The sequence below is a fragment of the Canis lupus genome, chromosome 14, assembly GCF_011100685.1.
Source record: "Canis lupus familiaris isolate Mischka breed German Shepherd chromosome 14, alternate assembly UU_Cfam_GSD_1.0, whole genome shotgun sequence".
NCBI classification, from domain to species: Eukaryota; Metazoa; Chordata; class Mammalia; order Carnivora; family Canidae; genus Canis; species Canis lupus.
In genome coordinates this window covers 7,684,071-7,710,698 of record NC_049235.1, presented here as the reverse complement: position 1 = coordinate 7,710,698, position 26,628 = coordinate 7,684,071, and the positions used below count along the sequence as shown (strand labels likewise).

The window sequence follows — 26,628 nt, the reverse complement described above, 5'->3', positions numbered from 1 at the left end:
GAGGACAGTGTGGAGCACAGCAGGCCTCTACTGGTCTAGGGGTGGGCATCAGGAGAGGCTGCCTAGAGGTGACTCCTGACTGAGGGTTGTAGAATAAGTAGGTATGTCTAGGCAAAGGAAGGCTTCTTTCCTGAAGAATACAGAGGGCTTGTGAACACAGACAATGCACGTCCATAACCTGGTGAGTGGATAGCCAAGAAAAGGGATTGGTGTGTGTCCCTGGCTCAGGAATCTCCTAACACTTTCCTCGATGCATTGGGACTGCCTGGTTCCCAAGTGTATCCACTTCTTTCCTGGGTGAGACCTGTAGAGACCTGAGAACGATTGCCTCCTCTGATCCCGCACCAGGTAGATGTGCCCTGAATGAACGATTACGTGAAACAAGCCCTCTGGGTTTCCACGTCTCCCTTGTATGAGAGTGAAAATCAGCAGTGCCCACTCGGAACAGGCTCCAGAGGCAGGGTGGGTGGAAGTCGTGCATCGCAGCTCCTTGGGTGTGGGGCCAGGGGGGAAGGCAGAGTGGTGGAGGGAAGAGGTCTTCAGGCAGTGAGGGCTGCGAGGGGCCAAGGCACCGCCCTCCCGAGGGGGTTCGGGCTCTGGCTTGGTTGGGGCGCGGGGAAAGCAGGGGGGTCAGGGCCCTGCGGGTCACAGATCTCGGCCTTGGCTTCCCTTCTCCTGCCTTGACGCGGTCAGTCCCGGGACGCAAGAGGCCACCGCGCGGGGGTGGGGGCTGCGGCCGGGGTCCGCGCTGCCTGCGGAGGTGGGGGACGCGGGCCCCGCTTGGCGGGCGTGTGTCCGCGCGTTTGGAGGAAACAGCAGCGGAGGATGCGTCCAGCTTTGTGCTCTTCCTGCCCCATCCCCGCGCGGGACGGGGCTCGTCTGACACTTGGCCCCGAGGGGTCTCCGCGCGCAGCCGGCCCGGGCGGGACCCTTCGCCGGAACCAGGCGACCTCGCGGCCACTCCGGGACGGCCTCACGCTCCGAGGGCGCCCCCGCCCCCGCCCCCGCCCCCGGCCCCCGGCCCTGGGGTGAGTCTGGGGCCGGGCTCCGTCGCCCCCCGCGCCCGCTCGCCGCCCGGGTCCCGGAGGGCGGTGGAGCGAGGGCTTCCGGGCGGGGGTGGCGTCAGGTGGCCCGGCCAGGCCCCGCCCCCTCGGCCCGCCCTCCCTCCCCTGCGCACCGGCTCCGGGTCCCCGGCCTGGCGGCTGCGGCGTCTCCTCCGGGCGGCGACGGCAGCGGCGGCGCGAGCGGCCATGGAGGCGGGCGCCGGGGCGGGCGCGGGCGCCGCGGGCTGGAGCTGCCCCGGCCCAGGTCAGAGCCGCCCCTCCCTCACCTCTCCGCCGCCACTCCTTCCTCTTCTCCATCTCTCCTCCCTCCAGACCCCCACGTCCTCGCTCTCCCCCCTCTCCCTCCGCCGCTCCCACCTTTCCGTCCTGTCTTCCTCCCTCATCCTGCCCCTCACCCCGGGCCCGGTCTCCATCTTTCCGGGCTGGGTCTTCCCCACACCGGTCGCATCATCCCCTGGCGGTCTCTCGCCCTGCACCCCTCCACCCCGTCGGTCCGGCCCTGGGCCCCAGACCCTGCGCCCCCTCCGGCCGAAGGCTCGGAGCGCAGGGCGAGGATGGGGTGGATGGGTCCAGGCAGAGAACGGAGCGGAGGGGAGCGGCCCCGGCCCGGAACCCCTTGCCCCACGCATCCCCCCGCCCCGCATCCCCTCCTTCCCCTCCTTGCACCACCTCACCCTCTCAGCCTCTCTGCCCTGGCTCTCGCCCGTCTCCCTTCACAGCTAAAGAGACTGTGCTGGGAGAGGAGCCTGGAACTGGGGATGCCGGGGAGGTTGGGCAGCGCAGGGCGGGATCCCCGCAGGCCCAGCTCGAGGGGCGGCTGAGGGAGGAAAGTCGCAGCCGGGGCCGCGTGAGCCGAGCACTTCCACCTGGATTAAAAACTCTGGGGCTCCAGAGGGCTAGAAGGCACGTCCCCCTCTCCCTCCTGTGCACCCCAGCCCCCAGCCCCCTTAGTAGCCCACCGTGCCTCCTCTCTTCCTACCCACAGGACCCACAGTGACCACTTTAGGCTCCTATGAAGCATCTGAGGGTTGTGAGAGGAAGAAAGGCCAACGCTGGGGGTCCCTGGAGCGGCGGGGGATGCAAGCTATGGAGGGTGAGTTTTCCCAAAGAGCTTTCTTTCTCTCCCCTCAGCCAACTTCCCTTCCTTCCTCCTTACCCCATCTGGTCCCCAGAGCTCCCAGCCAGGACAGAGCCCTTCCTGTAGCTCACCTGAGCCCCCTCTACCCTTCAGGTCTGAAATCTACCCCTCCTCAGGGCTCAGGCTTTGAGGGAGGTTCTGGGTGCCTCCCTTTGGGGCCCTAATCACCAGCTAACCAGGTTGTGTGTCCCGGGGGGAGCTGCCAGACAGAGAAAGAGGCCTCGTTGGACAGAGCTTTGAAGCAGGCCTTTCAGCAGGGGGTTTGTTCTCACTGCCACCCGACCCAGATCCCAAGCTGTCTCATATTTTTGAAAAGCAGGGAAGTGAGCATGTGAAGTGAGCATTGTCCTTCTGGTGCCACCACCACTAACTTTGAATGTAAGCCTTTGTGGCTTTGGTTCTCTTAGGATCCCTTACAGCCTGAAAGAATTGCCTGGGAGGGGGCAGGTGAGAAGGCCAACCTCCCAACACTCATGTATCCCCACCGCACCCATGTTACTTGACAGTTGCTGCCAACACCAGACTCCTGGAAGGATGCTGATCCGTTTCCCAGGACTCCCTGTGAAGTGTTCCCAGGTCTCCACGCACACTGTGTGGGCAACCCTGCTCCTTTAAGGGGGACAGATGACACAAGGGGTCCCAGATGGACCTTAGGCTGCTGTCATGAGACCAGGGATTCAGAATTGTAAAACAAAGCAAATAATCAGTATCCTGACAAAATGTCGCTATTTCAAGGAACTGCATTGCAGCAAAGGAGGGGGTACTCACCAACCAGAGGCTGGGGACCAGTGCACCCCAGTTTCCTGATGCATTAAAATGGTAGGCTTTTTTTTACACACAAGTACAGCCTTGGAACTGAAACCTGAAGTTTCCTTCAGGTTTGGGGAGGGAAGTTAGGAGGAGGGAACTCATAACACTTGAGGAAGGGAGAGGCCTCCTAACAGCAGAGAAAAGGAAGTGGACTCTGCAGAAAATTTCAGAACAGCCATGTGATAGAATACATTTGAAAGGGCCTCAGTATTGGTCCAGTAAAACATTTAAAATCACTTCATTCAGATGTTTTCTTTTTCTAACTACCGATAGGCAACCCTTTCTTATTCTGGAAAAGCTAATTTCTTCCAAGCCACCTGGATAATTTTTTAACTTTGGACAAACCCCAGACTTTAACTCTTGTCCCATTTGGCCTAAAGACACGGCCAGCATCTGAATCCTTTCTTGAGTACTTGTCCCACTATGCAGAGACCACCAGGACTGCAAGAAGCATGTATCCTTGTGCAAGCTCACATAGCTAACCAGCACCCAGCTGCTCAGTTTGCCCGAAGTCAGTAGCAAGAGGCCACCTGGTACAATACTGGTCCAGGAAGGGCCTGGGTGGGGATGGGCTACCTCCAAACTTGACCCTTACACCTGAGGACTCATCACCGAGTGCAGGTCCTGCCGAGGGGGCTCCTTGGGGGACACCAGGTGGCACTATTATACCATCTCTGCCCTGGGACAATGAGCAGAAGGGCCCTTGAAGGACTCTGGAAAAGAAGTTGCCTCTGACCCCCTGGTGGGATGGGTTTCTCTCCTAGGGGAAGTGTTACTCCCAGCTCTCTATGAGGAGGAAGAGGAAGAAGAAGAGGTGGAAGAAGAGGAAGAGCAAGTGCAGAAAGGTGGCAGTGTGGGCTCCCTGTCTGTTAGCAAGCACCGGGGTCTGAGCCTCACAGAGACAGAGCTGGAAGAGCTGCGGGCTCAGGTGCTACAGCTGGTGGCAGAGCTGGAGGAGACCCGGGAACTGGCAGGGCAGCATGAGGATGACTCCCTGGAGCTGCAGGGTGAGTGCCTGGGAGGGGGCCAGAGGGTCTGGGCTCCCCGGATCCCAGGATCATGCCTGCTGCCTCTCTCACTGCAGGACTCCTGGAGGATGAACGGCTGGCCAGTGCCCAGCAGGCAGAGGTGTTCACCAAGCAAATCCAGCAGCTCCAAGGTAATTGCCAGCACTTGGACTGGATGGAACGTGGCCATCCAAGTACTTTTGTCCTGAGGGTTTGACTGTAGCATAGCAGACAAATATAAACTAATTCAGTACTTTCTCCTCATTTTCCCCTTACTATTCTCACCTTTTCCTCCTTCTCTCCCCATTCTCCTTTTTACCTAATTTCTGTTCTTCTTTGCATCTCTACCTGGCTCTTCTGCCTTCCGCTGCCCTTTGTTGCCCTACCATTTCACATCTTCTTTTTCTGGCTAACACTCTCCCTTTTCTCTCATCCCTTCACACCTATATCCCTTTCCCTTTGTTCTTCGGGTCATGGGGTAGGTAATCAGGGCTGAATTCCAAACCAGACTGCTTTTCCCTGTCCCTACAAGGGCACCATGGGAAAAGCAATGAGCCAATGAGAAGTGACTGAGGGGACTCTACATCTTTTAAGGGACGCAGATGAGAACGCTTTTCTTGCTTCCTAGGACCAAGCTTGTGGCCCCAAATCTCTTTCTTCTAACGCCCACATCCCTTTGTCTCTGGAAAGCAGCAAGGCAGGTGTCCCACATTCCCCTGTACTACCAAAAAAAGAGGCAGCTTTTGTTACTTCCATGGGCTTCCAGAAGGTTTAGGGAAGCTGCCCTAGAAAACAGCAGGGACTCTCCAGGGAGAACTGAGATCAAACCAAAAGAAAAATATAAATGGAGAAAAAAGGAAGGCCGGGTATTGGGCCTGGAGAGGAACAAGCAAAGGTAGAGAAAGGGGAGAAAAGAGAAGGGAAAAATGTAAGCCAAGGTAGATGCAGGAGAAGTAGACAATGAATGGGAAGAGGGTGAGGGAGAGAAATGGCAGGAGATGCATTGCATCTGGGAAGACAATGAGCATTTGTTTCGGATCACCTAGATTCTTGGGCCCAACTCTGCCACTTGACATGCTTTAGAATCTTCGGCAAGTCACTTTTATCTCTCTGAGACTCAGTTCCTTATCCATAAAATGGTGCTGATTTATTTGTTTATCATTCATTTATTGAGTGCCCATATACTTGGAGGACAAGCTATGAAGAAGACAGACCAGATCCCTGCCCTAATCAAGAGTACATTCTAACGGGGAGAGGCAGAATATAAACAATATAAGTTCAAGTGGCAATAAATGCTATGAAGACAGTATAACAATAGGATATAGAGAGATGTGGTGAGATGGAATTTTTTTTTTTTTTTTGATAGGGCAGTTAGAAAAGTCCTCTTTGAGAAGATGACATTTGAGCTAAGACTTGAATAATGAGAAAGATCTGAGGGAAGAGCATACCAGGCAGAAGGAATAGCACATGCAAAAACGCAGAGGTGGGAATGAGCTTCATGTGTTTGAAGGACAGAACAAAAGCCATTGTGGCTGAAGCAGAGTGCATGCGGAGGACCCTTGTAAGAGAGAGTGTTCTGAGAGGTCAGGCTGAGGCTGGATTACAAAGGACCTTATAGGTCAGCTGGGAGGTTTGGTTTTTATTCTAAGTACAGTAAAAAGACATGGGAGTGTCTTATATTGAAGGTGGGGCCCTCAGGATTTCTGATGAATTGGATGGGGTGGAGAGTGGGGGAGGGGTGGGAATAGGAGAGACATGAAAGATCACTTTGCCTTGAGAAACTGAATGGATAGTGCTGTCATTTATTGGGATGGGGAAGACTTGGTAAAGAACAAGTTTAAGGGCTAGAGGAACCACTGGAGACATGTTTTTACGTGTTGAGTTTGAAATGACTGTTAACATCTAAATAACTATGTTAAGGGGGCAGTTGGATATATGAATCTAGAACCAGGGGAGAAATCAAGGCTGGAGATATAAGTTTGGGAGTCATTAGCATTTAGGTGGCATTTGAATCCCTGAGAGATCACCATGAAATCACATGGTGAGATATAAGAAGAGGAAAAGGCCAGTCCCAGGGATACTCCAGTATTTAAAGGTCCAGTAGAGGAGATATGAACAAAAGAGACTAAGGTAGGAGGAATGGCAAAAGTATTTCATGTTCTGGATGCCAAGAGCAGAAATTTCTTCAAAGAGATAATGATCAACTGTCAAAAGTTGTTAAATCAAATAAGATGCCTGTTGCATCTTATTTGGAGGGCTCTGAGATATTTTAGTGAGGACAGAAGCCCGTTTGGATTGGGATTAAAGAGGAAGGGGGAGTTGAAATAGAGGAGGTGAGTACAGTTAGTTACAGTAGACATGTTCTGAAGAGAAGCAGAGAAATAAGGGGAGAGGAAATGAAGTCAAGGGAGAGGTTTTTTTTTGGGGGGGGGTTTAAGATATGATTCACTACATTAGATCATGTTTGTATGATGAAGGAAGCAATCCTGTAGAGGAGGAAAAGACCTCTTTGCTTGGAGAAGGGACATACTTCCTTACAAATAGGGGGGAAGTCAGTAGAGTTGCAGGTTGGCAACTACTTGGGAAAACTGAAATTCAGGAGCGATTCTCTACTAAGTAGGGTTGTTTCTACTAAGCATGAGGTCTCAAGCAAGAGAGGGGCTGAGGGTCTGGTGAAGACACACAAACTGCACCCTGCCGGGTGAACTATAGAGACCGCCCTTGTGCACGCGCGTTGCCCGTTTCCGCCAAGAGGGGGCGCACGCGACCTCAGAGGTAGCTGGTGTCGAGAGGCCGTTCTGGCCGCCACAGCCCCGCGGGGGCCGGGACCGGCCGGCGGCGGGAGGCCCCCCAAGGAGACCGCCTGCGGGGGTGGGGGGGGCCCGACGAGATGGAGGCCATAACCAGTGAGTAAGAACCCACTTCTGTCCCGCAGCCCGATTCCCGGGCCCTGGGCTTCACTCGGACAGCCCCAGACCCACTGTCAACCGGCGCTAGCTCTTTGGAATCCGGGTCCGGCACCCCAACTCCCTACCAGGGGCCGCCCCGCCCAGTTTTCGGGCAAGCCCCTCCCCCTCGGGCTTGCAATCCCCGCCCCTCTACTCTGGGCGGACCCTGCCCCTTTGCCCTCCCAAATTATGAACTTTTTTGGATGAAGAGGACCTTCCTCCATACTCCAGTGGATCTGAGGAAGCCTTTTTTTTTTTTTTTTTTTTTAAGGGCCAGACCCCAGAGGGGACCCTAAAGGAAAGTTAAACCCTAACGTCAAGGATGTAGTAGGAAAGTGAAGGACATAACCATGTTTGGTTATCATGTGATGAGCCTACATTTTCATTTAAGCTGAGAACTCTAAATACACATCAGGGGCCAGTACTAGGCAGTTCGTGGGAGCTGTGAGGCTCTGTAATTTCTAAGCTTCCAGACTGAATAGATGAGAATAGTCTGTGCAAATTTTTTTTAGTCAGGGAATTTTTGGAAAGACTCGGTGCATCAGTAAAATACTGTAAATTAGTTTTAATCTGCAACACAGGAGCACTTAATACTTTTTGTTTGCAGTAGCCTAAGGGGTTGCTTTGGTGCCAGGCCTCAGAATCTCCTTTTCTACTCTACCTTCCTACATGGAGTCCTCTTTATTCCATAGCAGATGAAGCTATACTTCTCTGATGGGATAGAGACTAGATTGCCAGTAGTTTCCAGATAAGAAATAAGTCTGCCTTTAACTTTCTGCTTCTAGAACATGATAAGTCCATTTATCCTCTTGACCATCCCAACCTCTGGGCTTTGCAGGTGAGTTGCGGTCTCTACGAGAGGAGATTTCCCTGTTAGAGCGTGAGAAAGAAAGTGAACTTAAGGAAATAGAACAGGAGTTGCACTTGGCCCGGGCTGAGATCCATAATCTGCGGCAAGCAGCAGAGGATTCCGCGACTGAACATGAGAGTGACATAGCATCCCTGCAGGAGGATCTCTGCCGGATGCAGAATGAACTCGATGACATGGAGCGCATTCGGGGAGAGTATGAAATGGAGATCACCTCCCTCCGTGCAGAAATGGAGATGAAGAGCTCTGACCCATCCAATAGTTTAAGTCTTTCAGATTTCTCCGAGATGCAAGGTATGAGAGGGCAAACCCCCTTCCTGGCCTGCCAGTAAAGCCGAGCAGAGGGAGTTAGTATCCAAGAAAATGGTGGAAGGTGGTCTTAGATCATGAATTGGGAACCTCTAGAAAAAACCTCCACGTTTAATTCAAGACCATAAGGGAGAAGAATTTATCTAGATGTCACATAACCAGTCAGTGGTGGTATGAGAAATGACACTGTGGAGGTGTATTCTGAGAATTCTTCCTCAGAGAGCCATTGGACGTTTGTTGATTTAACTATGGGAAAGCGCTTCCTGAGAAAGTCTCCAGGATAAGGGGTTGATCACCTTGAGAAACTTCCTGCAGCTCTGGCATCATGGCAGTTTGCCTGGACTGCGCGTTATGGGCGGGGGGTGGGGGGGGCTCCAGTCCTGCTCCCAGGTCCCAGGATGCTAATGCTTAGGCTCCTTGAGCCCTCTCCAACGTAGAAGCTTTAGGGGGCAACAAATCAGAGCACAAGACAGCTGGAGAGGAAGAGAGGTTATTTCCAGTAATACATGAAGTACTAAAAAGCTTAGAGCTCTGCTTTCAGACAATGAGTCTCCCAGCTAGTTGCTAGGATTCATGACATCAGAGTTTGCCTTTATTCTGAGGCTAGATTTATGATTTGGGTATAATGGGAGGCCCTGTATTAGGCCAGGTCAAGCAGAGGCAGTCAACAAGGAATCAAAGAACTGTGATTTTTTCCCAGCTGTAACAAGTTTCTCAGAAGAGCATTTGGGCTGGTGGTGCCAGGAGAGTGAGGCCAGCACAGTGGGAAAGCTTGGGTCAAAGTTAAACAGACCTGAGTGCAGAACCACAGTTCTGCTAATTAGTGGGGTGAACTTGGCCTGGTTATTGTCTCTCTCTTAGTTTCTGTGTCTGTAAAAATTGGTTAATAAAACTTTACAGTCAGAGGGGATCCTGAAATAGGAAGGGACCTTAGGGAAAATGGAGAGGAATCTGAATAAAATGTTGAGTTTAGTTAACAGTAATGTATGAATATTGATTCCTTAGTTGTGACAAATGTACCCATGGTAAGAAGTTAACAATAGGGGAAATGAGATGAGAGCTCTCCCAGGGAGTTTTACACTATCTTTGCAACTTTTCTGTGACTCTAAAGCTATTGTAAAATTAAAAGTTTATTTAAAAAAAAAGGGAAAGAAAACCTTACAGGACTATTTTCGGGATTAAATGAAATGCCTAGTATGTTGAAGTCCTCACAGACTAGCTAACTGGAAGGCTGAAACCATCAAGTGCTAATGCTTAGCACATGGTTGGCTTATATTAAAAGTTAGTTTCCTTCCTTCCTTCCATGGTAATCTGCAGTACTCCAAAAACTTTTGGTTGGAATAAAGAAGGAACATTAGATGTGAATTTCAGGGTGTTGACTCTTCCAGCAGGTACGATAGACCTTGTGTTCTAATTGGAGCAAGTCAGTATTCTTTAAATATCAGTAGAATTGGTATTCTAAGATAAATAATTCTTAATCAGGAAGAAACAAAATAGATAGAGGTGTTTGTTTGATTGTAGCTCCAGAAAGTATTAGTAGCTGGTACTTAGGGACATGTGCTGGGTCATTGCAACCAGATCTCTGCTGATGATTGAAGGTGATATGTGGGTCTGGTGGGGATGGGCTCTTCTGTCAGCTGATAAAAGATCTTCAGAATGAATTCTTGACCACATGCAGGCCAGTGTATTTGGTGTGGTGATAAAGTAAGTAAAAGGACGTTCAGGATGCCCAGGTTGTCTCCAGAAGGCCAGGACTGGCAGTGTGACGCGGCAGTTTCACATCCCTCAGCTTTTGTACTAAAAGAGTAATAGGAAGGTAATCATCAATGGAAACTTGAAATATAATAACCCAGAAACTCAATTAAAACCTTCACGAGCTCCTAAAATCTCAAGACTCTTCCTCTGTTGGGGTTCTGAAGATGGGTACACAGGGCAGATCTGGGCAGATGAGAAGAAAGGCAGCTATGTGAAAGAGGATAAAGACACATAGCAGTGTGGAATTTGGGGGGTTTTGTCTTCTAAGCCACTGCATGCGGTGTCTCTTCAGTCTTTAGAAAAAGAGAAGCTATTCAGCTTTCTGCTATCTGATTTCTAAGCAGGAAAATTAGGGGCTGATTACCAGTGCTTCTTCCCCAGGATCTCACACGTCTCCATTTGTCCTCTGCAGAAGAATTGCAGCAACTGCGAGAACGCTACCGCTTCCTGAACGAGGAGTACCAGGCCCTGCAGGAGAGCAACAGCAGCCTCACGGGGCAGCTTGCGGATCTGGAGAGTGAGAGGTATAACCAGCAGGCTAGGAGGACTCTTAGGACTCTGCTTTTGGCTTTTCTCTGAATAGAACCAGTGAAGGCAGATGCTAGGCTAATAAATGTCCCTCTACTTCTACCCAGCCAGTCTTTTCCACAGATGCCACTTAGAAGCAAACATGGAGAGCCAAGTGTCTCAGGACTGGAGTTCTAAAATTTAGTTTACTTCCATTCTAGGGATTGGGGTCTGGTTTGCTCTGCCCTAGAGTTGATCACAGTGATTCCTTTCTTGTCCACACAGGCTGAATTCAGTCAAATGGTGTAGTACCTCCCTCCAGATTAGAGCTGGCTGGATACAAGGCCCAGCCTTGAGCCCAACTAGACTAGCATTGTTAGGTCTCCCAGAGCCAAGCATGCCTTGATTGAGGTACTGGGACTTTTTCTTCACCTTCTTGACATGTTTATTTGGAAGACAAATCACAATATAAGGCTCTTTACCATCTTTGCCTAAAATAAAGACATCAGGACCAAGCACCCTTACCAGGTGATGCCAGGCAGAGCACTTTCCCAAACATGGTTCTGGGGTTCTGGATTATAGGACACGAAGAGCAACAGAAAAGTGGCTGGAATCCCAAACGCTAAAGAATATGATGTCAGCAGAGTCTCAGACTTCAGAAATGGATTTTCTAGAACCGGATCCTGAAACTCACTTGTTGCGACAACAGCTTCTGGGAGCTGAAGAGCAGATGCATGACATGCAGAACAAGGTAGGGGAAGGCAGGCACCGTCACTGTCTCTCTTTTACCCTCTCCTGGCCTACAGTAGCAACATCTCCTTAGATACGGGGCTGACAAAGGAGGCATACACTATGGCAGGTGATAGTACTCTGGGTTCTCGTTTGCTTGCTCGATGGAAATATTCCAATAAAAGGAATGCCATATCCTTTCCAAGCCTATTCTTTTTTTTTTTTTTCTTCCCCAAGTCTAGTTTCGAAGTGTGTGTGGCACCTATCCTCAATCAGCCTTTCTGTTCCATCTCCTGCACAGTGTAAGGAATTGTGTTGTGAGTTGCAAGAACTACAGCATCATCGTCGGACCAGTGAGGAGGAGCAGAGGCGGCTGCAGAGAGAGCTTAAGTGTGCACAGAATGAGGTGCTTCGGTTTCAGACCTCTCCCAATGTCACCCAGGTAAACACTGATGGGGGAAGGGAGTATGGGGAGGGCGGAAGGGCCTCCGTGAAGCTGCTGCATCAGGGAAGGATGAACGCAGAGCAAGGCTGTGCTTGGCTGATTCTTGCCCTGAGACCAGGGGTACAGTCTACTGGAGACCAGTTGGACAAGTCACATAGCTTTGTGTTCTAGAAATGGTAGCCATTCCTGAATGTCTGCCTCAGAGAAGAAACCCAACCTTAGACCTGTGGGAGCTCTTCAAGATGTCTACGTCTGGAAAGGACCCAAACTGGTCTGTAGAGGGGTCTGCTGTTTCTCTTGAGAGTAACTGTTCTACCTACGTCCTCCCACCACAGAACGAGGAGCTGAAGACCAGACTCTGTGCCCTGCAGCAAAAGTACGATGCTAGCCAGGATGAGCAGAATGAGCTCTTGAAGGTGCAACTACAGCTTCAGTCTGAGCTCCGGCAGCTCAGAGTCTTGAAACCCACAGTCGTAGAAAGCCCAAACGAGAAGGTAACCACAAAAGGAGGTGAGGGGCAACTGAGGTGCTTAGAGGTTTTGGGGACGGTGGATCAGAGCAGAGTTAAAATAAGTCCAGCTGCCACATGCGCAGCACCACTGGTACGGATCTCCGGCCACCCTTGAGCACGGCGCTGGGCGAGAGGACAACTGGTAAGCAAGGGGCAGGGAGAAGTCAGGTCTTAGACCATCCGTGTCTGAGAGTGACTCAGGCAGAAGAGTGAACGGGTTGAGGACCCCAGAGGTACTGCCCACAGCCCCCTCCACCACAGGAGTTACTGTGCCGGCTACAGAAGTTGCAGCTTCAGTACCAGCACATCACGTGCGAGAAGGATAAGCTGCTAGAAGTGCAGCGACAGCTGTGCGGGGACCTGCAGTACCATGAGGCGGAGGTGCAGCGCCTCAAGAACGTCGTGGCCTCCTTCCAGGAGAGCAGTGAGAAGGTAAAAGAAACTCCAGGTGAGGGAGAATATAGCCAGATGGAATCTTCTGTGAAAGCAGTAGTACCAAAGAGGAGGGGGCACTCATGGCATTCTGTAGTATAGCCATTGGTATGGGGGATAAAGAGGTGCCTAGTAGAAAGGTGATTTCACAGAGTCATGATGCACGCAGCTTCCTTTGATTTTAAATCAGAAAATCAGCCAGTAAAAAGGTAGCTCTCTTTTTCTTCCCCATCTGCCCAAAAGGGAAGCCCCAGAAGGCCCCTGCGTCGAGCCTGTTAGGGTCTGGTCCATCTCAGGTAGCCCCCATTGGGATGAAATTGGGACTGGAAAGGACCAGGTAGGACCCCTTAGTCCCTGTCTGTGAAGAGAGAGTGCAGCTGCAAGGGCTTCTGGGATGATGGTGGGGCCTGCCTCCCCTACCCCAGAACGCAGAGATGCACGCCCAGCTTCAGGAGATGAAGCGGCTGTACCAGACCAGCAAGGAAGAGCTGGAGCGGCAGAAGCACATGTATGATCAGCTCGAGCAGGACCTCCTGCTTTGCCAGCAGGAGCTGAAGGAGCTCAAGACCACCCAGTCCATCCCAGAAGACAAAGGGAAATGTGCTAATAAGGTAATTGTAATTAAGAGAGGTGAGGTCTCCTGGGTACTTCCTCTGGAAAAAGGAGGTATAAGGGCAACAGGTGCAGTCATCCAACCAAGGGGCTTGATGAGCTCCCTGTCCGTCCAGTCACAGCTGGGTGTGCAAGTCAGGAAACAGAAGAAGAGTCCCATGCTATTTACTTTTAAACAGTTTGCCTTGATCTTGATTTTGAGCCCAAGCCACGGCCTAATAGGATCAGTGCAGCTGCATCCAGTCTGAACACCTGAGGGTTTTGCATGTGATTCCATATGTGTAGACACTTAGACCTTGTTATTAGAACTTATAGTGATATCTTGTAATTTGCAGAGAACATACAGAAAAGCCCACATGTGCAACTTTTATCATTAGACCTAGAAAGAGAAGGTCCAGTTTTCTCAGGCAGATTGCAGATGCTCTTGTCAGGTGATGTGGTCTTGTGCAACTAGACCAGGGTGCTGATTGGATATTAGAAGGACCTAGGCTCTTCTAAGGTTTCCTCTGTGACTTCAGAATAGAGAAGTTCTCTAAGCTTGAGTTTTACCCTCTTTAAATTGAACAGAATACTATTCCCTTCTTACTTGCTTTTAATAATAAATCCTGGTAGTGATAAGTGAGGCTTTCCTTATTTTCTTTTTTTCCATAGTGTATAAAATGCAAGTCATTATCAGTTATCCTTAGACCTTGTGTTGAGCACTTTCAGCTCCTGATCACTGATAGGAAATGGAAGATGTTGAAACATGATGGAGAAAAGGCACGAGATTCTCAAAGTATGGTAGAGCAAGTCACCTTTTGCCGGAATACTCAGTGGCTCCTATCACAGCCAGCAGCAGGCTGTGTCCCCAGGGAAAAGCCTTTGGAAGACCCAGAATGGGGAGCTTATCTGGACCACCCCAATGGTCCACCTGCCTCTCTATGCCCAGGTTCACATTTTCTTCTTCCATTCCCACTCAGTCTAGAGGCCAGAGTGTCTATGACTTGCTCACCCTCTCCTCTCCTAGTAGAAGAGACTACAGAGAGGGAGCCAGCTCGCTGACACAGAGCCAGCTTTTCCTCTTGTCCTAAAACAGCATTGAGATGAATTCGATATTAGAAGGTTTGGTTTCATGGAATCATGGGATAATTTAGTCTTTTCAATCCAAATTCAGCAGTAGCCCATATTTTTCTAGATATTTAAAAAAATGATAATGAAAACAAAAATGGGGACAAATCGGGTGGAGTTTTTATTGGTAAGAAGTATAATTAGGTATAAAACCAACTGGGGTTGGTAACAGTGACAGGAACCAGAACTCCCAGCAGGGCAGGAGAATGATCTTTACCAAAGGGAAGGGCCAAAGGAAAGGAAGGTGGGGACCTGAGAAGGGAGGGGTGTTGTTAACACTCCCTTCACAGGGCTCTCAGAAGGGGCCAGAAGACGAAATTTACAGCATAACCGGACAGTCCTGAGCAGCCTGCTGGGGTTTCCCATTTGGTGTCTAAACCCTCACGGGTGCAGCATGGCTTGGGACTGTCAGTCCAAGGGGACCATACAGGGAGGGAGCCTCTGGTGAACCACAAGATGCAGGAGAGCACAGAAGGGCTCTGCTTGCTGGACAGTGCAGAGAAATGCCTCACAGAGTAACCACCCCCTCCACAGTGTGACACACTGCTGTCCAGACTCACAGAATTGCAGGAAAAGTACAAGGCCAGCCAGAAGGAGATGGCGCAGCTGCAGATGGAGCAGTGTGAGCTCCTGGAGGATCAGAGGAGGATGCAGGAGGAGCAGGGGCAGCTGCAGGAAGAGCTGCACAGGCTCACGTTCCCACTGCCCAAAACTGGTCTCATCCCTAAGGTAACCCCAGCCAGGGAATGGCTGCTGACTAGGGAGAAGCTGCTTCGAGAAGCTTCTGAGGTGTGACTATACTTGGGGAAAAGATCAGGGTGGGGATCAAACCTTTTCTCAGTCAGCCATGGCTTACTTTGGTCACTGACTCTTCAAACCAAAAAATTGAGTATAGCTGAGTAGGTTTTAAATCTTAAAATACATATTGTACTCTGGAACCTGCCCAGCATTTTCTCCTTAGATTTTTAGTCCAACTGGATAAAATATACTCTGAGAGAACTTTGTAAACTACAGAATGCCTGCACCATACGAGATCATGACTACTCACCTAGCAGGTCTCCACAGAAGGACCACTCCCCCACCACACCAACCCCATCCCAGATGGCTGTTCAGAGCCAACCCAGAGACTCCTAAGGGAAGGGTCCCCAGCAGGAAGGAGGAGGCATGGGTCTTCTATGTAGCTACCACGGTTCCTGCCTGCTTCCTTCCCACTCCACCTTACAGAGTCAGGAGCTACTTACAAAGTTACAAGACCTGTGTGAACTACAGCTGCTCTACCAAGGTATGCAGGAAGAGCAGAAAAAACTGGTGCAGAATCAAGAGTGTGTGCTCAAAGAACAGTCAGAGCTGCATGAGGAGCTGCATCATTTCAAAGAGTCTCGTTTCCGGGATGTGTTGGAGAAGCCCGATGATTCCAAATCACCTAAGTCCTCCAAGTGTGGTCAGAACAAGGTAACCAGAACAAGAGGTGGGGAGACAGTTCCTGGGACAGCAGCATGGTAGGGAAGAGGTCTCCATGGAAGGGTCAAAGTCAGGAAGGCCTGTCTGGCCAAGTGTAAGAATGAGCCTGAGGCCCCCTCCTTCAGCCGTGCCCACCCACAGGCTCATTAAGATGTGGCTTTAGCTATGGCCTGAGGACCTCAATCAGGTACATGCTCAGTTGAAGTGCTGTGAACACTGAGAACTGGGGGTAACCCAGGAATCTAATCACTTGATAATTTGATGCAGCCCCTTCAACATCATTTTCCAGATTTAAAGTATCAATTTAGTGTTTGTCTGGATTCCTTGGGACTGACTCTGAGCATGTCATTCCTTTCTCATGAGCTGGTTGATAATTGAGCAGTATACTTTCCAGTGATCAAAATCTATCACTTTTTGGTGTTCTACCTGCCACAAATCTGGGGCCATTCATTTCCAAGGGAAGAATTCCTAGCATGTGGCATTCTTGGTACTGACCACATTATCTTCATTGGAACTTTGGTGGCAGTAAGAGCCATGTGATGGGGGTTAGACTAGAGAATCCATGCATCTCAAACACCAAGAAGGGGCCATGCCTCTGAGGTCACACTGGTGGAGACTTCTGCACAAGTCTCTTCAGGATTAAGGGATGCCTTTGGTCTGAGGTCTCAGGGTGAGCAGGGAAGAGCAGGTAGAGAGTTCCAATTTAGGCTAGCCCTATTCATTCAGATATTAGCCTAGATAGGGAGAACCAGGAAATTGCAGAAGTCCAAACAGATTTGGTCAGATTCCAAGGGCATCAGATTTCAGCATGGATAACACTGACCAGGAACCAGGTATAACTATTTCTTTAACTGATCAGATCTCACCCTGGGCATTAGCAGCCAAGAAGCCAGGCGCAGAGGGCCTGGGAAACATGCCCAGAGGCCAGATTCAGAATTGGGACAGGAGGTACAGGGACTTGTAGTGAGACCTTAATTCCAGGTCCACATCTTCTGAAGGAGGAATTCTTGTAGGCTCACATTGCTCACATTCAAGGCCAGGGCTGATTTTAGAATTGGGAATAGGGGAGGGGACTGAGCCCCAGGGTTAGGATATAATGGGTATATCCTGACTGAGAAGACGGGAGGGGAGGGAGGCAGAGTGTTCTTGATACTGACTCAGCTCTGCTGCATGGAGAGACGGATGTACCAGAGTTTAGAAACCAGCAGGAACGGGAGCCTGGGAACCATAAAATATCTGCCCTGGGAAGATTATCCCCAGTGTGAGAAACTGACATGTGCCAGTAGCTGCAGGCTGTTAAAGACCTAGGCCATGGTGAAATGAGTGTAGGTGTACGGGTCCCTGAAGTGCATCTCAGACATCTGTCCCAGGAAGGGTGCAGCTAGAAGGATGGCAGTATCTGGAGTGTTAGTAATGTCTCCCCACCCACTCCCGGCAGTCCAAGATGATCATCGCCCAGATTCAGGCTCTGCAGGTGCTGTATGAGGGGACTCAGACCGAGCAGGAGCTACTGCAGCAGGAGCAGGGAAGGCTCCTCGAGGAGCGGAAGAGGCTGCAGGCCGACCTACAGCTCTGCCTGGAAGAAATGCAGCTGCTCCAGGGCCAGTCCCCTTCCATAAAAATGAGCCTGGAGTCCTACAAGACCTACGGCGATATGGCGACTGTCAACGAGAACTGTCGCCGGAGTTATAGTAGCATTGATGACAGTGAGAGCTATCACAAGAGTTTTGGGAGCACTCAGGCCAGCAATGAGAGCTTTCTCAAGAGCTATGACAGCGGCTCCAGTGCCCATGAGAACTTTGAGAAGAGTTATTGCAGCAGCAGCAGCAGCAGCGTTACCTATAAGAAGAGTTACGGCAGCAGTAGTAGTTCTGACACCTGTTACAAGAGTTACATCAGCAGCACTGACGATGAGCTTGCTGGGCCTGAAGATACAGAGGTAAAAGTAGCCAAAGGAGAGGTCAGCCAGGGAGAGAAGTTTCTTGTCTTACTAAGAGATAAGTCACCAGTGAAGGGTGCAAGAAGTGAGGTGGGCAGCGGGGTCAGGGCTGAGCTGGGTCACTGGAAATGAACAAGGCACTCCACCTGTCTAATATGGAGATGCTCCCATCACAGCGATGGTGCTTTATGGGAGGAAATACAGAATTAGCCCCTGGGCAGCTTCAGATCCTTGCCGCCATTGTTCTGTACCCAGGTAAGGGCCTAGCAAAGAGAGTGGGGCGGAGGGCAGGTCCTCCCCTGGGTGCGGTCATTACTCCTCCACCCTCCGCAGCACTGTGAGGACATGGTTGCCAAGGTGGTGATCAAGCTGCAGGGGGTGCAGGCCATGTACCAGCTCAGCCAGGAGGAACATGATCGGCTGCAAGAGCAGATGAAAAAGCTGCTGGACAGGCAGAAAGAGCTGAAGGAAGAGCTGGACGCCTGTGAAAAGGAATTCAAGGAGTGCATAGAAAGCCTTGAGAAGCCCACTGCCTCCCCAAACGACAAGAATGAGGTAACTGCTATCTAGGAGGCCAGGTTTCTTCTAGGAATTCCTAGAGCCAGAGGAGGTCATAGGTCACAGCCATTTTGGAGAGACTGAGGAAAGAGGGCTGGGAGCTCACTGCTTGCTCTGCATAGTCGCCCCCTTCCTGGTCAGAGGAGCAGAGCAGGAGCTGCAGCCCATCAGCCCTGATGGACACTGCTCAGTGCTCACTGTGCTGAGAGTTACTCATCATCAAAACTCTGAATAGCTTTTCTCTTTGTCCTTTTACCATCTCTCTCCTTTGTAGGTCCCAGAACACTTCTGTGGAGTTGTATTTTTTCACCTTTAGTTATTTGGGGTCTCTTCAGCTAGATTGTGAGCACCTTGAGGATAGAGGCTTGCCTCCTTTCAGATCTCATTATGCCAAGAAGGGTGCTGTGCATCTGTGAGGGATGGGACAGAAGGCAGTCTTTCTAAACCCAGGAGTAGTCCACAGTCCAGCAGAGCTCACCATGTGCACACAGGAGAGTTCAGAGAGCAGCCAGCACGTGGGCCTAGGTTGCTTAGTATTGGTACCTACCAGGGCAACCAGAAGTGATGCCAGAAGTCAGGAAAGACAAAACCAGAAATTAGAGAGCAGCATTGGAATTTGCCTATGTTTCCAGGGTGAGGTGTAGGAGTCCAGGCACGCTCTCAGGAGTGGACCACACGGTTCCTTAGGTAGTTAATAGAGAAATAGCTTGGGCAAAGTAAGAGTTTCCATCAGAAAGATTATCTGTAATAAAGCCCCGAGGTTCAGAAAAGGTAGCCCTATAGTTCTTCCCCAGACAGGTCACAGTAAAAACATAACTTAAATCATCCTTTTTGGATCACGTTAGGTGTAAACCGTCAGGTACCTCATTCAGAGCCTATTTGTGAAACTGCAATAGAGACTCGTATCCTGCAGTTTAAAATTTCCTCTCGTCTACTCCCCCTTGGGCCTTGGCAAGGCACACACTGGGAGTGACCCCCAGGCAGGGCTCCAGCTGACTGACTAGGCCAGGCTGCGGCTGACTGGCCCTCTGCCCCCCAACCCCGGCAGATCAAAGAGCTGCAGACTAAGCTGCGGGAGCTGCAGCTACAGTACCAGGCGAGCATGGATGAGCAGGGCAGGCTTCTGGCAGTGCAGGAGCAGCTGGAGGGGCAGCTGCAGTGCTGCCAGGAAGAGCTCCGCCAGCTCAAAGAGAAGTCCTCTGTTACCAAAGAAACCAATGGGAAAAATGGCAATAAGAATATGAACAAAAATGCCAATGGGGTTAAAAATAAAAAGGTGACCATACCAAGCCTCGACTGTTCTGAGGGCAGCTATGAGAACGAAAAGGTGAGTAATAACCTTAGTAGCCAGATAAGCAGAAAGGCAGATGAGATCTTGGGAAGAAAAATCATCACTGCCACCATTTTGGCCAGGTGAGGTATTTGTAGAGAAGCTTCTGGCCTCTCTCTTGTAGCAGAGTATTTCCCTCTTGGTGGCAATTCCATACTCCCCTTTCCTGTGTATTTAAAAGCAGTGGAACATAGATCACTTATACCTGGTGGTGCAGCCCCAAAGGACCATATCCCCTAGGGTGGACAACTGCTCCAATTAGCTCAGCCCAATTTTCTTCCTGGGTTACATGCCCAAGAGAGGGACCAAATAGATGCAGAGAAGGAATTCATTCAAAGCAGTTGTGTCCTAAGACGAGAGGAGGGTGGGGTCAAGTAGGAGTCATGGTGGCCCGGGCGGGGCGGGGGAGGCAGCAGCTGAGGGTCAGAGCTCAAGATTCTAGCTCTGGTAGCCATCTTAAATGGCCAGCGATGGTTGTGTCGGTCCAGAGAGGCTGGATGTGACTGTCACCGCTCTGTGCTCAGGGAGAGACTCGGAGCACTCTGGGAAGCAAAGTGCTCTTGAGATAGTCCAGCTTTGTCACCAAAGGTAGGCATCTTTGCGGTAACCGCAGCCCCACCCTGCCCTGCCTCCACCCACAGAATCTGGAGGTGGTGCTGCACTACAAGGCCAGCCACACGGATTTAGGTGATCTAACAGAAATGGAGGAGGGGAAGGAAAAAATCAAGGACATGAAGCAGGTCCTCTGGAATGAAGTGGTTTCTGTGAGGTCAGAGCCTCCAGAGGTGAAGTCCACAGAAGATGAGGACGGGGTTTATGAAGAGTCCCAAAAACAGGAGGGCAAGGAGGAAGACAGCAAAGATGAGAGCACTGATGATGCTTGTCCCGAAGCTTCAGAGGAAAGCAACCCCCTCAAGCTTTCTGAGAGCAAAAAGGTAACCACGGTCAAAGGCTGGATTGAGTGGGAAGTGGGCTCTGTGCTCCCTCAGGTGCCCTTGTGTGGAGGGGTGACCCAGCCAGAGGATGGACGTCTGTAGGAGCAGAGGCCAGCCAAGGCCTGAGGCGCAGCACTTGGGGAGAGTGCAGATGGAGCCTGAAGTGGTGGAGGTGGGCTCTCCACGAGAGATGGTGGGCTCAGGCCCACGTGCTGTGGACCTATGGCTCAGAGATCTCCTTTCCTGGGAAGCGGGGTGGGGCTGTTGCCATCCTACCTCCTCTCACTTGGGTGGTAGCCCTTGTTCCTCACGTCAGGAGGGCTCTTCACCCCTCACCTGGCGCTGCACTGAGGATAGGACAACGTGAGGCCTGCTTCAGGCCCTCAGCCTGCATTAGTGGCTTGGTCCTGCTTCCCTGAGGTGCCCTGTTGGGTTGACCTTTGTCGTTGCTGTCAGGGGTGTGGGGAGGCTGCTGTGCCTTACAGGTTCTGTGTATTACAGGGCAGGAGGATGGGGGCTGGTCAGAAGCGGTAGAGTATTTTAGTCTGCAAGGGCCATTGGCCCATCCGGGGAGCCACCAGAGCCCTCACCCTTTAGTTGCTAGATCTTGAGAGGCTGGTATGGGAGCATCCTGAGTTGTTTACCAACTGTACAAAAGTATTTCTGTATTTTAACTACTGGTACATCTGCAGAGGTACGAACCAACTGATTTCCTGCCCTAGTTGAGGTTATCTGGGGGCTCCGATTCCCTGAAGAGTCCTTCCTGAATAAGTCCTCAGTTTACAGGACAGGTTCTTTCCATCTCTCTAAACACAGGGGAAGGAAATAAGTCTCTTGTAGTGGGACGTCCCAGTCAACTCCGTCCGCAGCGCTGGCTAAAAATCTAGTGTGCAGTTCTCTGTTAACCTTGTGGCAGAGGACCATTATTTAGGATGTAAAAAGTAGGAGCAACCACAGCCCATTCCCCAGGGTTCCAGTTTCTTCAAATTCATCATATTCCACCACATGTTGGCTCAGAGCCTCCTAGCTTTCCTTGCCTTGGGTGCTGCATCTCTAAATGCCAGTCTGATCCTTGAACTTCACAGTTGAGCACATTCCTTGTGTCTACACGTGGAGGTGTCCCTTTGCCTCCCTGCGGCCCGAATCTTTTGCAGGCAGCTCTGATGGCATGTGTGTCACTGCCTGCGAATTCACTTGCTCTCTGGAAGATTGTTGCAAGTCGAAGCACTAGCACTTCTCTACTGTTAGCCTGTTCTAGTGCATGTTGTCCCCCAACAACAGCATTAGACTCCTAGGGGATCGTCGGGACCAGAGCCCAGAACACTGAGACCTGGTGGAGAGCAACCAGAACAAGTGGGCTACTGGAGGGACTGGTGGCCTGGCAGGAGACCCAGTGACCTGGAGAAGTACACGTCCTCCTCATCCGGAGAGCCCAGCGTTACTCTCGGGGCATCCCTTTTCAAGAGTCACTGTCCTACAAGAACGGTCTAGTGCAGATCACCCCGCTTGAGAGGGTTATGGTGAGCCAGGAGAGTGGCCCGACTGCCTGATTTAACCCATTCAGGTTTGCATCTTCCACAGGCTGCCAGTGGGAAGATCCAGGCCCCAGGCCAGGGGAGAGATATGGCTGCCCTCACTGCCTGTTGTGTAACCTCTCAATCTCTTTCTCTTTTCCCTTTGTTTTCTCATCTTCATTATCCATTGGATTCATATGTTTCTGTCTTTTTATACCACCCCCCATCTCCTGGCCTCTCCCTGTGCTTCCTTCTCATTTGGTATGTTGCAGCCATCCCCTGCCCCCAAGCCCCCCATCTTCTCCTTGCCTCTTGTAGGCCTGGTGGTCATATCGGCTTTGCTCTGGTGCTGGTGGGCTGAGACGTCGTCCTAACACAGGTACTGGTATTGAGTCCTCTGCTTCCGAGGGGTAGAGGGAGGGTGCAGGTTGCCCTGGCCTCTCCTCTTTCCCCTTTCTCTCGTTTGCTTGCTTCTTGCTTTAGCCATCGGACAGCAGGATACGCAGGGCTGAGTTTTAGCCCTGACTTCTCCTCGGGCTACTGCAGAGCCCACACCTCTGAGCACGTCTTCCTAACACATAGTGAGTTGGAATGCATACTGTTGACACAGTTTGAGTTTCTATCCTCTGGCTGGGAAAGCCTTGGCTGCTCCCAGCACTGTGGCTACTTTGAGAAACGCTTGACCACTTCTGGTGAGCTGACATCTGTTGGCAAGGCTGTCTCTGTTTAGCCCCAGAACCAAGCTCTCACTACTGTCACCACCCAAGACGGCAAAATAAGGCATTACTGCCTCCCCTGTTGGGTGAGAGAGGAATTCTGGCCTGCCATGACCAGCCCCCAACCCCAACCCTAATCCCTCTGCCCAGGGGCATTTGTATGAGGGCAGCCTCAATTTGTCCTTCAAACGTGGTGAAAATGGAATAGAAACCCCTACCATATTGTGTTCTTTCTACTAAGGAATTCTCTGGTTTGGGACTTCTGGTCTTAGGAAAAATCAGAATAAGAATGCCAGGAAATATTTTATAGTTCTCCGTTTATCCCTTTTGGGGTCCAGATTCTATTGTAATTGGCTTCCCAAACCAGGCTTTCTGGAGAGAATGAGGTACTTGTGAAAAGAGCGATTTGCAAGTGTTCTCAGGGCACCGAGGCTGACATATTCTGGGCACCTTCCACTTGGCCTTGGTCCATGTAATCTGGTCTGTCAACAGGATACCAAATTTAGGAGGCAGAATGTGGTCTAGAGGGCCCAAGGTAGAGCCCTAGGGTTCCACCTATCTTTGGAACCCATAAACTATTCTCTCCTGGCCTGTTCTGGCTTCTTTCTCCTGCTCCCCTGTCCACCCCACTCCCTGCCCTCCTTTCTCACCCCTGCAAATGGAGTGTAGCTGGCTTAACACACAGGTTGGGGTGGCAGCTGAAGCATGTGTTGGTAAGGACTCACCAGCATCCTTTTCCCCTTACTTGTTTTCCTCTGCATCCTTTCTCCCCTCTAAGGCATTCTACTTACTCCTTTGGTGACAGAGTGTCTCCCTATACTTGTTCTTCTCCGGTCCATATCCAGATTTCTCAGTTCCTAGGGGAGACCCAAAGCATTTGGATGTAACCTTTCTGCAGCTTGGCCAGGCCCATGCAGAATGAGAGGAAGGAACCCTGGGTAGGGCGCTCTTGGGGAGCCTGGCTGTGCCTCTTGCTCTGCAGCTCCCAGTCCAGGAGCTGAGGCAGTGTAGCCCTGTAGAAAGTGTGGCTGACCAGTGGTCAGAAAATCTGGCCCAGTCTGTCTCTGCCTCTTCCTTTTAGTCCCAGTGGGCAAAATGTATAATGAGAACATTCGTTTCTGAGATGACAGCAAAGGATGGTCAAACAAACCTGTCTTCCTTGTGTGAAGATCACAGGAGTTCATGTTTATGAAAGTGCTTCATAAATGATAAAACACCCCATAAATAATTTTAAAAGAGTGTATACTTACATTATACATACTATTGTGATCGGCACTGTTCTTATCACCTTACGTATGTTAACTCATTTAATCTTTGCAACGACCCAGTGAGGTAGCTTTTATTATCATATAATAAAACCAAGGCATGGAGAGGTCAAGTAATACCACCACTGAATTGTGAGTTGGATTCTAAGGACTAATATTAGCAACAGCTAAAATGCCAGTCTTGCTTCCCTCCTTACCATCTCTCCACATTTTGAGCAGTTTTCCTTGGTTGCTTCCATGTAATTAGGAAGACCCCGTACTTCTCTTAATGTAGCCTCCAATGGTGTTAGCTCCCGACAACTAATGTCACATTGTTAACTCAGGGCATGCATTGTTTATAAAGCCTCTTTGCATATTGCATATGCTAAGCATCCTCTCCTCATTTTCTACCTGCAGTTGATTTTTTGATCCAAGGCAGATTTATTAATTCATTCCCATTAGGTATAGTCCATTGATGTAACTTGTGGAGTTTGGGTTTGTGTTTTTCTTTTTTTTAATCTTGACCTTGTGGTTTCAAATTACCCATTTCTCTGCCAGCTTTGCATCCTCCTCAGAGGTGACCAGCCCACCTTTATATTATGCATTATTTTTTTTTTAAGTTTCATCTATTTAATCTCTACACCTCACATAGGGCTTGAACTCACCACCCCGAGACCAAGAGTTGCTTGCTCTTCTGACTGAGCCAGCTAGGCGCCCTGTTCATGATCATCAAAGATGAGGGCTGAGCCTCTAGAGTGTTGTCTCTCCAGGCTCTCTTTTATCCAGCTCACTGATCACTTATTAAATGGTCACACAGAAAACTGTGCTGGTACCCTACTCTTAATTCCTCCCATCCTCTCCAAGGATATCATGGAAAGTGTGTCAGATGTCTTGATAAAGTCCAAAAACATTTCCTTGGTCTGCCAACTTAGGAACCCAGTCTAAAAGGAGAGCCTGATGTGACTTACCCTTTGGGAGCAGCCCTCTACTCAGCCAGTCTGGAACTTGCATCTCTGGTATAGAGAATACTAGTTCACATTTATGGATCAGCTCTATCTTCCATTTTATTTTATTTTTAAATTAAATTAAATTTTATTTTATTTTATTTTATTTTAATTTAATTTAATTTAATTTATTTGAGGAGGGGGAGGGCCAGAGAGAGAGGGAGAGAGAGAATCCCAAGCAGGCTCCATGCCCAGTGTGGAGCCCAACATGGAGCTGGATCTCATGACCCTAAGATCATGATCTGAACTGAAATCCAAAGTTGGACACTTACCCGACTGAGCCCCTCAAGTGCCCTTCCAGTTATTTTGTTACATAAATTACTCTATATATCCATCTCCAGCATTGTGCTTTCCATTTCATTTGTGCTGCTCTATTTAGTAACTACTTCTACAAATGTAGGAGATCTTTGTTCTTTATAGCTGGCTTAAAATCCTCTTTTTAGTTCCATTATTCTCTGAGCAAATGCATTCTGAGCATCAATGGGCTATACTCTGCTCTTACCTAAAATCCTCCCCATTATTATGCCATAGCTTAGGACTCAAAACCCAAATTTGGTCTTTCAAGTAATACAGTAAAAAAAAAAAAAAAAAAAAGTAGTAACAATAGGAACTATTTTCCTAAGTATGTATTGTCCACGATTTCATGTGCCCTAAATGATGCTGCTTTGTTGTCCCACGAATCAGCAGGATTCGCTGTGGTCAGCAGAGTCTAGAAGACTTAGCACAGTGGCACATGCTCTGGAAGTCAACACCCTGGTGACCAGGGGTGTTTTAAGGACCCTGGCATTTGCCTTCTAGACCAGTGACCAGCTTCCTTGAGTTTCCCCAAACCAATGTCCTTCTCCACAAAAGGCTTCGGCTGCCTAAGAACCTCATATTTGCCTGTACTCCATGGTGTGCTTTCTTTACTTCCCCCTGCATTTTATCCTTTTGACTGAGTTCACTTCTCCTGCATAAAGCCAATGAGGCACTGCTGCTTTTCCCAAAGGCCTCCATTTACCCTCTTTTTTTCTTGCCATAGCACTTGATCCTTTCTCACTGCGACCATCTGGGTACTCTTTGGTCTGCCTCCTGAGCTTGCTTCTACACACAGGAACTGGTATTCTCCTCATTCCATTGGGCATGCCTACACGCAGTCACCTCAGGTGATATACCTGGCGTTGTTCCAGATGTCTAACACTGCCAGAACTAAGGCCACATTGTCTTCAGCAGTTACCCAGGAGGTGAGAGAGACCAGACCATGAGGTTCCTGATGTCTCTCCAGTGCCAGTAGACAGGGGAATCTCTGGCTTAGGGAAGGGTTCAGAAGGCCGAGCACTCACCATTTGTCTTTGGTCCCCACAGAACTTGTTTGGGATGTGGAAGCCTATGGTGTTCTTGGCTATTGCGGCTGTGGCTCTGTATGTGTTACCCAACATGCGACCGCAGGAGTCAGAGTTCTGCCTCATGGAGTGATGGCAGACCTGGGCCAGCCGAGGGAGCAGATCCCCAGTGGCCACTATCCTCAGCTTTGGGCAGGACACACTGCGCCAGAGCCCCCACCTCACCCATGTGTCCCATGTGTCCCCATCTCCTTAGCCTCAGTCACCCAGGCTGGAAAGGTTATGGGGAGCTGCTGGCTGCCATCTCCTGCCTTGTGTAAGAACCCGGGTTCCGTGTAATTAAATATCAACCTAATTACCTGA

General features: G+C 50.2%; 1 protein-coding gene across 5 annotated transcripts; it reads left to right on the top strand.

The window, feature by feature from the left end:
* The first annotated feature begins 1,230 nt into the window (after positions 1-1,230).
* Positions 1,231-26,628, top strand: CCDC136 (coiled-coil domain containing 136). Of its 5 annotated transcripts, XM_038556578.1 has the most exons (18): positions 1,231-1,308; positions 2,050-2,157; positions 3,777-4,019; positions 4,097-4,171; positions 7,806-8,129; positions 10,312-10,423; positions 10,989-11,157; positions 11,437-11,577; positions 11,916-12,074; positions 12,353-12,523; positions 12,949-13,134; positions 14,777-14,971; positions 15,467-15,694; positions 17,142-17,642; positions 17,976-18,197; positions 19,249-19,527; positions 20,172-20,465; positions 26,288-26,628. In XM_038556578.1, exons 1-18 carry the CDS (start codon positions 1,251-1,253, stop codon positions 26,396-26,398), a joined length of 3,576 nt encoding a protein of 1,191 aa, XP_038412506.1. In that variant the 5' UTR covers positions 1,231-1,250; the 3' UTR covers positions 26,399-26,628. The 5 variants fall into 5 exon arrangements, with proteins under 5 accessions (XP_038412506.1, XP_038412507.1, XP_038412509.1 ...); XM_038556579.1 differs by lacking the exon at positions 19,249-19,527; XM_038556580.1 differs by lacking the exons at positions 1,231-1,308; positions 2,050-2,157; positions 3,777-4,019; positions 4,097-4,171 and adding an exon at positions 6,786-6,925.

Bases quoted from the DNA above. Each gene is read 5' to 3' on its own strand.
- CCDC136 (XM_038556578.1), top strand. From the start codon at position 1,251: ATGGAGGCGGGCGCCGGGGCGGGCGCGGGCGCCGCGGGCTGGAGCTGC. The intron at 4,020-4,096 runs GTGAGTGCCTGG...CTCTCACTGCAG, and splicing joins TGACTCCCTGGAGCTGCAGG to GACTCCTGGAGGATGAACGG. The intron at 15,695-17,141 runs GTAACCAGAACA...CACTCCCGGCAG, and splicing joins CCAAGTGTGGTCAGAACAAG to TCCAAGATGATCATCGCCCA.